This window comes from Seriola dumerili, unplaced genomic scaffold (assembly GCF_002260705.1).
Source record: "Seriola dumerili isolate Sdu_G_001 unplaced genomic scaffold, Sdu_1.0 BDQW01000002.1, whole genome shotgun sequence".
In the NCBI taxonomy this organism is placed as follows: domain Eukaryota; kingdom Metazoa; phylum Chordata; class Actinopteri; order Carangiformes; family Carangidae; genus Seriola; species Seriola dumerili.
In genome coordinates, this window is record NW_019174257.1 from 467,195 (window position 1) to 479,330 (window position 12,136).

Consider the following 12,136-nt stretch of genomic DNA (forward strand, 5'->3'; position numbering starts at 1 on the left):
TTACTAGAGGTCGTCCTATTCCTTATCCTAACCCACTGTATATAAATTATAATATCTTTTTTATTTATTTTATAACAATCCAATTTAAAGCACAATCAACCTGACCCAATGCATTTTCTACATCTTAAAGAAACAGAGCCACATTTTTGTTTGGCTGCTTCCTGTTCAGACCTTACCTCATCTTTGATGTCCTCTTGCTGTTGTGCTGTAAAGATCTCCATTGCTCCCATTAACCTCATCATCAGCTCGTCCACTGTCGTATTGCCTGAAGATAAAAAAGAGAAAAAAAAGCAATCAAACAATCACAATCTACAGTGTGTAATTTATTCTTTTTCATACATTAATTACAGAAAAATATATCTGTAAATATTATGGTTAGTCATACTATTAATGAAGCAGGAATTACCTTGAATAACGTTTAGAACTTCGTTGGACGTGCGCTTGCCCATGACTATTAGGAGCAGGGGGAACTGGTCTGTTTTGTATGTTCGTATAGTTTGCGTCACCACACTTCCAAAGTGCCTCGTACACATGGTGAGTAGTCTGGAAGCAAAGAAAGAAATCCAATTCAAATTTCACATTTATTATACACTTCATCGTTTTTCTTGGAAATGAACATGTATTTCAGAGCCTGCAATTAAAAAAACGCTTCAAACATAAAGGGGACAAATGCATACAAACATGTGTACAAACATTTTAACAACATATGGAAATGAAGGTGTACACTCCAGCTTTTCAGACTGCAGCAGGGAAGAGAAATACACACAACTCGTGGCATTAAGGACTTTAAAACCAATTCTGCATTTTCTTATTCCATCAGAGTGACATGCTATCTCAATTGGAACCACAGATGAATTAGTATTCTTCACCAGACACCCAGAATTGATAGGGCAAGAGAGGATTTCTTATTCCATTACAAAGACAGAACTTTTTAAATTAACATTTCAGAGAGGGAAAAGGGTAGCAGGCAGCCGGGGCCCCGCCAAGCTCCCTGTAAATGTCATAATATTAATGAATTGCTATAGACTGAATGCAAATATAGATTAGCTTTTTCTCTCGCCTTTTAATAAGATCTACTTTAATAACTGGCTGGTAAAATAGAGAAGTAATGGAATGGATGGAGGGACAGCAGGTCAAAGGAAGAAGATAGGTGGAAGGGGGTATTAAAACATGAAGCCAAAGCTGCAGGAGCAACTTTCAGACTTTTCAAACTGTGAAATAGAGAATGTGAGCTCATTGTGGTACTTTTTAAAATAATCATAAAAGCACATGCTGAAAATATGGATGGTACTGAAAGATCAGTGAACAGTGGGAAAGCTACAGGACCTGAGCTCAAAGAAGAACAGAATTTAAGATGCTGTTGGAATATGGTTCAAACAAAACTTTTCTGAATGTTGAACTTTCAGTGACCCACATCTTGCAATGAAAAAGTTGGGTACCCTAAATCCTACTGATCACTCTGTCCTGACATTTGTCCCTGTTCAGACCTCGACCATGGCAGACCATAACAATAGCCCACAGGGAAACTCTAACCTGTAATGAAAGGCCAGGGAACAATGGCCACTAACTTGAAGGGTAACCCAATCTTAAATCTCCCATTAAACACAAGCCAACCTGCTTTGGTTTCTATCTCAAAACTAAGGAAGTCAGTCCACCACAGCAAAAATCATCACCACAACATAAAACCTGCTCAGCCTGGAAACTCAGCCTGAAACTATTGCACATCCACTTGCAGTCAGAATGAAAGAAATGTTGTAATCAGAATATGAAACACTAATGAACCCACCTATAGAACAAGTATGGACACAACACTGAAGGCAGGAGGAAGTCAAGCTACTACAGGAGCTGAGGTGAACAGTTCATCACAGTCTCATCCAGCCATAATATAACATGGTAAAGAATGTAGCCTAGTCCGTACCAGACCTGCTGCCTTTAAAAACCTTCAGGGGTAAGTAAATGTAGAGGAAACACCTGCCTGGAACTTGCAACTAATGTGAGTTAAAGACTTTGGTTCAGTGGTTAATGTGATTGACAGCTTCTAATTTGTCACCCATCCCACCTCATTCACTCACTGCACATCCAGGCAGCTAAAATAGTTAATGTTTCCCTGGACTGTCACGTCACATTACTTCACATCAAGGTGGTGCAAGAAGATGTGAGTAGACTGGTTAGACCTGACAGCTGCTTGACTGAGCAGCTGATGAATCCAGCTAGTACAGTAGCACTGCAGGGAATATTTTTACCAGCCACCTGTATGGGAGGGGGAAGTATGGGAACCGGATGCGCTGATAGCTCACTGTGTCATACACACTTTGTTTCAGAGCGAACATGGACATGTTTTGATTTGAAAATGACATTTTGTTCTCTCTCTAAACCAGTTATGTTTTCAGGTAGGAGGATGTCAAGAGGAGAAGTCAAGTGTACAGAACAGGCTTGCATGTCAGTTTGTCCCCGCTCTTACAGGTGAAGGCACCAACTTACACTTAAAGGTAATTAAGAATAACATGAACACCTGCATTGCAGTGCTATTGTACAGGTGTTCATTTTAGTGTCAGGCCTTTGTATACTGTTGACTGTTCAAATCTATACAAAAAAATAGCATAAAAATAAAGACACTCTACTTAACCTTTTTTGTGCTTGCACAGATATGTTAGCATGGGGATAAATTGTGTAATAGATTTAAAGACGTATGACACACGCTGATAAAATTATCTACTTCCAGTGTGTTTATTTACTGGTAGTTTTAATATTTGCCATGTGCAACAGCAGTACAGCGCCTGAACGATATATCAGATTCATTCCCCATGGGTGACAATTACACTGACATCCAATAAGCGGAACTGCATTTATGCATAATTAATCATTTAACTGGGAGGCCTGTGAGAATACAGAGAGCAAAGCAACAGGCACATTCCAATATCAGCAGGTTCATCAAACACACACAGTCAGGATACCTTTCTAACAGCTTGTGTGATTGATGCCAATCACCAGTCACTTTGGATCAACCAGAGAGCGTGAGAATGCAGAGAAGCAGTGTATGTGTGAGTGAGAGAGCGTGCACATGTGCATGCATGCGTTAGCAGCAAAGCTGTGACTAGCTGTGTGTGATGAAAAGCTCCAGATGTTGCCTGCCTTTTAAAGTGCAATAAAAAGGCTCAGCTGGGGCAAAAAGCAAAGGAGGCCAATGGGAGAGAAAGGAGAGTGGAATGAAGAAGGAGGGTATTTCCTTAAAAGAAATAATGGAGGGGTAAGGTCAAGGTGCGAGTCTTTCTTAAATGGCTCCTACCAGAGGGCAGGCTTAACTCTGGAGGTTCTGGGGAGAGGGAGAGAGTTGAGGTAGTGGGATAAAGAGAAGGAAAATAAAGAAAAATTGGGAAAGAGATGAGGAGATCGAAAAGATGTAGCAGAAATATGAGAGGAAGTAGGAGAGAACTGAGCTCGTCAGGGGCACAATGTAATGAGAAAACCCAATCAAACCCTCAGCAGGTCCACATTTACCTCCACCGACAAACACTTGATGCTGTGGGGATCTGGTTGTCTGTAACACATTGCAGACCAGAATTATTTTTCAAATTCATTTCACAAATTTTCTACCAAATTTACAATCCAGTGAAAGATATCCATCCTAGTAGCAGGACATGTATAATATACTGGTGTTGGACAGACCTGTCAATTAACAACACAGACTGTTGGAGCTCCACTGGAACATTTGAGCATAAATAGAGAGATAGAGATGTTTGGGCTCCAAGGGAGTCCTTCATCTCCCACTGACCCTCTATTCAGACAGCTTAGTCAAGATTGCCCAATCAGGGGCCTCACCATGCAAACACAACGCCTTTTGTGAGCATGCAACCTCCAAGCTTCAAAAAGAGAATGAAGTTGAAGAGAGAATGAGAGGACAGAGATACAGGGTGTGAGCAATGGAGTAAGAGCTGAATGCCAGCAATTAAGGACATGTCCACATTAATGAGAATAGATGTGAAAATGCTGTTTATGTGTCAAATGGGCGTCTGTCCACACTAGCAATTTTAGATCATTTTTTAAATGCTTCCTGTACAGTGGAATGGCAAAACAAAGATCTCATGGGCAGCCTTTTAATTTCAAGATTTGCTGACTTTAAAACTGAAAAAACAATTACAAGAGTATGCAGCAGGATAGGGCAAGGTACTAATGAATACTACATTAACCTTCTCTAAGAGAGCTATTAAAACAAAGACACTGAAACAGGATAGTAACTTGTTCTAGACATTTTCCTTAACAGGGTATTCTGTCAGTTTGCAGACCTTTCTGCATACAATCAAGCTGCTCTCCTACTGAAATACATTTAATATCCTCTTTATTAGATACACCTCAGTATTTATGCAAACAGTCCATTCCTCCAGACAGTAAGTCAGGTATAAATAAAACATAAGGATTAAGCATGCAGTCAGGGTTTAGAGGTTTGGTTATTGCACTACTAAACGGCTGGGGAAATGCAATACTATACACAGTTTGATTGTGATGCATGGATCTCTAAGAGGGTCAGAGAATTAATTCAGTGTTTAAAGGGCAATTTCATTTTTTAAACAACCTGAGTCATATCACTTTGGCTATCATTCTGATTGATTATCAAAACCGTTTTCTCACTAGCCTCAGACTCAGAGAGCAGGGAATACTACTAAACTCAGCTTTACAAGAGAATACATGTGTTATTGCAATTTGAGATATGAGTAATCATTTAAATGTTCACCTATATTTCAACATTTAAATATTTGATTTGATAACCTGTTAAAAAAAAAACCTTTAAGATAAAACTTTTCTGATCAATCATATAGCAATATTTCATTGACTATATCTCAAATCTGTGTCTAATGTTTGTATTCAGCAAAACGGAAAACTACCTGGTGCTAAAGTTGTAGCAACAGGAGCTGACACAATAACAGGAAAACTCTATACTACAATGAAGTCCAAATAAGTCCAATAAATGTAACATCTTTTTACTGTCTGGCACAGACTCAACAAAAGTTCATAGAGGTAGTTTAAGGCACTATTGTACTTAATTCAAATATATTAAACAGGGATTCCTATTATTGTGTCCACTCCATGTAGTACTGAACTAAGTTGTTCCACAGCTGCAGTATTGTGTAAAATGAACAAAATACAAATTGAGATAAATTCCACCGCTCCACAACCAGCAGGTCACCTGAAAAAAAGAAAAAATGATTAAATATTTGGTACTGTACCTGGCTTTGTTAGCTTCTTTAGTGACGTCCCAGGCCCATGTGATGAAGTTCTGGCTCAGGTAAGAGACAATGGAGTCAGCACACATCATTTGGGAGCAGAAGACGTTGCTGAGGACACTGTCGTCATTGTGGAGGTAGATGGCCAGCAGCTTTCTCTGTGGAATAAATAAAAAATTGTGAGTATAATGTGCCATTCTAGGGACATTTTCCATGCCAGGAAGGAAAGGCCATTGCAACAGATGAGGTGATTTTGTGTTCATGCAAACAACAGAATAAAAAGGTATAGTTGGCTGTTAACAGATGGGAAGCGTAGTTTTTCACAAGCTTATGGAGAAGAGACATTTTTAGATCGATCTCCCAGAAATTACAAGATTACAAGTTTGGTGACGAGCTCGAACACAAACATCCCAGAAAATAATGAATCGTTAAAACTGTAATCTTTGCTTGAAATGAAAACATCCATCCCTCCCTGATCTGTCTTGATCTGTAGAGCGAGATCTCTAAGCCACATGGAGGTGTCTCATCAGTGGAGAGATATTTCCACATTATATGACCATAAAATGACATGAGGGACCACTGGGTGCAGAGCCAGCATGACTTCTACAGACCACAGCAAGGCCGCAACTGGCAAAAAAGCAAATACCACGCAAAATCAAATGCAGAGCGGTGTAAATAAAACTTCTCTTGGAGGCGACGAAGATATGGAGAAAACACAACAGACAAATCACTCTATTTATTTTACACCAAATGCCAGCAGCCTGTTCAGGTTAGTAGCGGCAGGGCCAGACAATATTGACGAAGCTCCAAATCCAAGGATATTGACACCATCATATAAGCCTGGCAGATTCTCCCTACTGACAATCTAATTAAAAAACAAACACACCCACAAACATAAAAGGTTCCAGGGGACAATGTTGGAAATAATGCTCTCTAAATTACATGTCACTTCTCTTACTATAAAAGAGCAAATAAGAAAAAACTCTCTCAGTCTCTGCTTAGTTCATTTTTAACCATGGCTGCGAAGGGGGAGTCAAAGGGTCTGTTTCTCAGGAGCAGTAATCTAGGCTACGTACGCCAAAAAGCAAAAAATCTACACAGGGCGTAAAACGTGAAGGGAAGTGAAAGAAGAAGTTGTGCTATACTGTGGCCTGTGTAGAATAGGAATGGGAGAGCACTGCTGTGTTTGCTCAACGATTAGTGCTTTAGAATAATCTCCAGGGCTACTAGTGAGAAGGAGCTGGGGACTCATTCATTGGGCCGATTCAACGGCCTGAAAAGATTAAACACTCATGCTGAGAAGACAAGCAAATTCAGTCTTGAGAGAGGAATGAGTGTGAGGGGAGGGAGAGTTTTACATGAAAAAAAAAAAAAAAAAAAAAACCTGATACACACTCAAACACTGACGTCCCAACACACATGCACAGATGCACAAACTTAACTGCGGTACCCACAAGTGAAGGACTCACACACATGCATGCTCAATTAGAGTAAATGTAAAGACTAATCAAAGTGGGCATTTTGGCAAACTGAACTCCTTCATCTTAGTTAAACTGTCCATACCCCTCTATTCCCTCTCCACTTTCAAGTCGGATCTTTTGTATTGCCTGTCTTAGCAGGGAGGAGCAAATCCCTCAGTTCAGCTAAATTACTAGGTCCAACCTGAGCTAGATAGTGACCCCATAGCCCTTCCTCACACCTGTTCACCTAAATCTAAGCTTGCTTTGTGTGTGTGAAAGAGAATAAAGATTTCACACAGCAGAACAGTGTGCACATTGAGTGAGCTTGAGCCTCTGACTGTATAATCAATGCTGCTCTTACTCTTGCACTGGAAAGAGAGACGCCTTGTGTTAGAGTTTGAGTCATCACCACGTTTAATGAAAAAAAAAAAAAAAAAGTATAATTTTTTTTTTTCATCCAAATTTGCAATGCCAATATTTTTTTTAAAGAAACAAAATCTCATTGGGTTCAACTGAATATCTGGTCCCAAATATGGATTCTTAAATTAATTGACATCTTCTTATTATAACTCCTGTTCTCTATTCTGCAAGTAACATGTCGATGAATCACAGCACTGCTCCATGTAATGAACAAATGTTATTAAAAAAAAAAAAAACATACAACATTCAAGGTCTGGGTGCAGCTTACTGAAACACTGATAGCAAGAGTGTGAGGTGTAAGCCTAGCAGATAAATATTATTAATAAAAACAATAACTTTAATTTAATTTCCCTTGTCCAGAGGAGACAGGGCCTGTTCTCAACTTACTTTAGTAAAAATTTCCTGCTGAAACAACATAGTTTTAATAACACTTTATCCTTGCTTCAAGTAGGAATCAAAGAAGCAACATTTACGGATAAAGTATGCACAATGTTACAGCATTCTTAAATTTGTTTTAAGGGATAATCCATGATGAAAAACAATTGCTGAAAAATACTGCAGGACACAGAAGCCATTAACCGTACGTACTTAGAGCAGTCTCACTTGCGAGACATGAATGTACAAAATGAGTTGTAGCAGAAAGGCACTCTTTAAATTATATATAAATTATATACATATTAACTTTGAACTGTGATGATACAAGCATGTGACCAATCATAAGTATTCTCCATGGAAGATGCCATTAATGCAAAGAAAGAACAGGGTTTTACAGTGCACAAACACTTCTTATCACTAAAAATCCCACAATGCAACCAAACTAATCCCTCCCCACTAGCCCTGTGTGTGTCACTCCACATGAAGTCACACTCACAGCTGTGGAGGGCACTCTGCAGTAAAGAGAAAGCTAATATTAATATAACCAAAATCCCAGATGATATCTATTCTCATATTGCAATACCCATTGTACAACTGATACTTCCAGGTCCTATGTAACCTTTTCTGAGTGTTGTACAATATTTGCTGTAACTGTCGACCAGCAAGAATATGAAGCACTAGTCCAAAGAGATAAACAATATATATACTGTATGTGACACTGGAATATAAAATTGATTTTATTGAAATTTGAAGCCTCTTTGTGGAACTTTGCGGAGGTCCTCTAGAGTGGTAAAGGTCTAAAGGTAAAGTCGTATCTTTTTCCTGACAGTGAGCTATTAGTTTAATTGAGGGTCCATTTTCAGGGGATGAGATTTGTGCCACATCAAGAAGAGGCTTTTAATCACATGTGCAGTATGTTTAACAGGACCAGAGGATTTCACTGAATAAGATACAGACAAACACAATGAGGTACAGAGTGAAAAAAGGACAAAGCAGTCCAGATAGTAATTGTTCTCAAGATGGCAGGCTCAGTCTGGAAAAGCAAATACTTCAAAATGAAGAGCTCAAATGTCTGATCTAATGACCTTGCACACATAGTGGTAAAACACATTTAGATCGATGACCAACCACACAGGAGGTTCACTACACACTGTTGAAAACACATTAACTCTTTAGAACAGAAACAGCATCAAATTTTAGACTTTTTCCAAAGTGTGATTAAATCAATCAAATTACACGTCAGCTTTGAATTACATGCTTAAGGCTAAGTAGGTATCTTTTGGCCATGCTAATCATTAACTGATGGTTGGTAAGGTAGGATGCTGTATATTCATACATTCAAGTAGTTTCCTGCACCTTCACTTCCACTCTACTCCAATTTAACTTTTAGTCCATTTATTCATGAATAAGAGCAATCATTTCAGGTGCAGTCAATAACCCATGAGAGTGTTGCTTGTGATTCACAGCCATAGATCTAATAGATATATGTACATCTATATGTCATTTGCCATTCTGATTCACTGGTGCTCTTTTCTCTTGACTCTGCAGGGCTATTGCTGGGTTTTAAAGCGGATACTTGGCAGTGATAAATCCCTGAAGTCCCCTCTCAAGCAAGGCTATGAATTTTGATGTGTCTTTGTGTGTGGCAGACAGGAGAGAGGAGTTGAGAGTGAAGGAGAGTGGGGTTAGAGTGATTAACCACTGCGTTGATGGGGATTTAGTGAGGATCGTGGTTAGTGATGGGTGGCCTATCTCTCTGTACGCTCTGACTAACCACTGATCCCCAAGAGGGTTCAGCTCAGCTCAGCTCAGCTCTGCAGCCCAAAGCATTTTCATTAAGGATGGATTGAGTCAATCTCAACAGTCCCCCAACACACACCTTCAGAAACACTTCATCAAATGTAGTGTTTTGCTTAGTGATTAGCCTCTCCCAGGCTTTGAGAGAGTGAGACTGATTCCTGTGTTTATAAACCCACCGAGAAGCCCTTCAGTCAAATCTGCCCTATTCCAATATCCCCTTAATGAAGGAGGCTTTTTCTACGATGAGGACACAAAAACTTGATTCCTTTTCAAATGGAAGCAAAGAGCAAAGGATGACACGTCTAGATAGATGGGAGGCGGGACAGTGTAATCGTGCACATATGCTACTGTGAAATGAAACCGTCAAAAAGCAGCGTGTTTTGGCCTGTCGTCTAGGATGCTTGTGACAAAACAGGACAAACACAGAACAGATCAAATAGCTTCTGTTTTCATGCAAAATTCTTTGCACATATTTCAGCTTCCCTAAAGCCATTCTAACCACGGCACAGTTGGCAGGCTAAATCAAGCTCACCCAGAATAAAACAAAATACAGTGAAAATGAATACTATTTCGCCCCTGAGCTGTGTAGAGCTCAGTGGTACAGTACAGAGTGTGTGAACACCAGGGAGACATCGGCCATATTGTGCTGGCTTAGGAGAGGAGATCAGCTGGGAAGCAGGCGAGACGCCAAGCTTCTCTTTAGATTTTTTTCCATCACTGTTTATTTCACACTCTCTACATCCCTTACCCTCATGCTGCAACCTCTCCTTTTACTCCTCTCTTTCTTCTCACTCAGTGTCTTCCTCCAACTTTCTCTTTTTGCACCTCCTCCTCCCCTGTCAGACCATGTTATCTGCATTGTGCCCCTACTATCATCCATTCCACCCTCCCTCTCTCTCTGCGTGCCTGGTGATCTGAACCCCCCTAACATCTTGCTGTGTCCTCACAGTCTAATAAGGCTGTAATCCACACAAGCTGTCAGTTGATACAAGCATCCTTAAAAGGACAAAAGCTGAAAAACAAGGGGGGAAAGTGGACAGCTAAAAATAAAGCCTCAGCTGTCAGGGTGAAAATTTGATGAGGGTTTTGATGAAATGATATCAATGTGGCTATAAAGCCGTCTCCACACAGCAAGACAGGGGGGGTAGACAAATAACAGTAAATGCTGCATGAAAAAGGATTTCTACTTTGAACTGAATAAATTATCAATGCCAACACAACACAACTAGAACTCATGACAACTTCAGCTTCTGCTTGTTCTCGAGGAAGGCCATTTAAGGTTGCATAAGAAGTAGAAATTTTTATCAACCCAGTAAACACTGTTCATGTCAATCAAACACCTGCCAGTAAAATGTATTTAATCTCTCTGTCAGTTCACTTTGTATGCATTTGGCATATGGTGTTATGATTCTTTAGACTCCAAAATTAATGACACTTTCGTTAATAGCCTGTCTTTAGGTTTTATGTGTTCATATAGCCTTTGTTAAACTAATGTAGTGAACTCTATCTCAATGGTCCTCAGGACAAGGACAAACCATTCTACAGTTTATCGCAGCCTGGAAAAGCGCATACTAGGCGTACACAGAAATTTGTTATAACACTGCCATTGCGTTTTAAATTCCCACCAGCTCAGTAATGAAGACAAAGATATGAGAAACGCAGTATCTCCCCTGACAGATAGAGAATGAATAATATCCTGCTCAGTCTGTGTTCCTTCTCTGTGTTGTCTTAAGCAAAGAAAACTGCTCAAAAAAAGCAACGACTAGACACCACAAGGCAGGAATGACATCAGTGTTTAAGGACAATCCAACACTGGTAAGATCAGAACTTTATATTTCACACTGTCAAAATTAAAAGTGTTTTAAATATAAAGGGGCAAAAAAAAACATTACAGTTTTTCTATGAAGCCCTAAACAGTCCAATAGCTTACTTACATCTCTGGCTTTGCCATAGAAGGCCTCTTGAGATGCTGCCTCCAAAGACCCAATGAAGAACATTGGGTGGGTCTCTCCATACCTACAAACACAGTTAAAGCAAAGGACACACAAACAACAGGCAAATAGTGCATAAACAGATGTTACATTCCAGCCTTGTCTGATTTCAAAGTCCTTTGAATTAATATGAAAAGTACCTGACGCAAAGCTCACCTTGAAGAAAATTCGGCAGTAAAGTGCAGTAAGGCATCAGCTTCGTTCTCACTATTCTCTGGCACTAGAAGGAGACAAAAAATACGGCATGATCAAGTTTTTTAATGTGTGTTCCTAGATTTTAATACTATAGCTGGAGCTACAATTACAAGCTCAAAACTAAAATTAAGCTGCAACGCTGGTACATACTCATGGGTGATTTCCGACAGCTTGAGGAGCCCATTCCAAACATCTCTGAATCATCCACACCAAACTCTGACGCATCCTCAAAATCATCCCCCTCACTGTCGCTGATCATATGGACATCTGCACACTGTAAAAACATTTATTCATTAATATCCAGACTTACTTGGGGGGGGGGGGGGGGATAATGCACAACATGGATCCTGAGGGAAAGGCTGTGTGTATATACCTCTTCTGTGGGCTCCTGGGCATTGGCTGGTGAGGACCTCCGACAAACACTGAGGTGATGGCAAGGATAGCTGATTCCAGAGACAGCTAGTGTCATCTGAAAACAGGAAACAAAATAAAAGGGTGTTATTGAGTCTTGTCTACAAAGCAAGCCCAACCAGTTAAGTATGATCTTGGACAGTATGTGAATGGCCCAATCTCAAACTATTCAAAGTTGACATCAAGGTGATACCAAAGACTGATCTCTAATCAGACAACCCGCTCCAAGTTATCTACATCACAGTATCTTCCCAAACACTTAAGT

General features: G+C 39.8%; 1 protein-coding gene across 1 annotated transcript in view; it reads right to left on the reverse strand.

Annotated features, from left to right (window-relative positions):
• Positions 1 to 12,136, reverse strand: part of faf1 (Fas associated factor 1) — a 58,966-nt gene that overhangs the window by 16,027 nt on the left and 30,803 nt on the right. The window contains exons 9-15 of the mRNA XM_022757521.1: positions 11,834 to 11,929; positions 11,611 to 11,734; positions 11,422 to 11,485; positions 11,209 to 11,290; positions 5,223 to 5,377; positions 407 to 543; positions 177 to 265 (exon numbers count right to left, since the gene is read on the reverse strand). Coding sequence (XP_022613242.1) covers positions 177 to 265; positions 407 to 543; positions 5,223 to 5,377; positions 11,209 to 11,290; positions 11,422 to 11,485; positions 11,611 to 11,734; positions 11,834 to 11,929 — 747 coding nt within the window. The remainder of the gene's footprint in view (positions 1 to 176; positions 266 to 406; positions 544 to 5,222; positions 5,378 to 11,208; positions 11,291 to 11,421; positions 11,486 to 11,610; positions 11,735 to 11,833; positions 11,930 to 12,136) is intronic.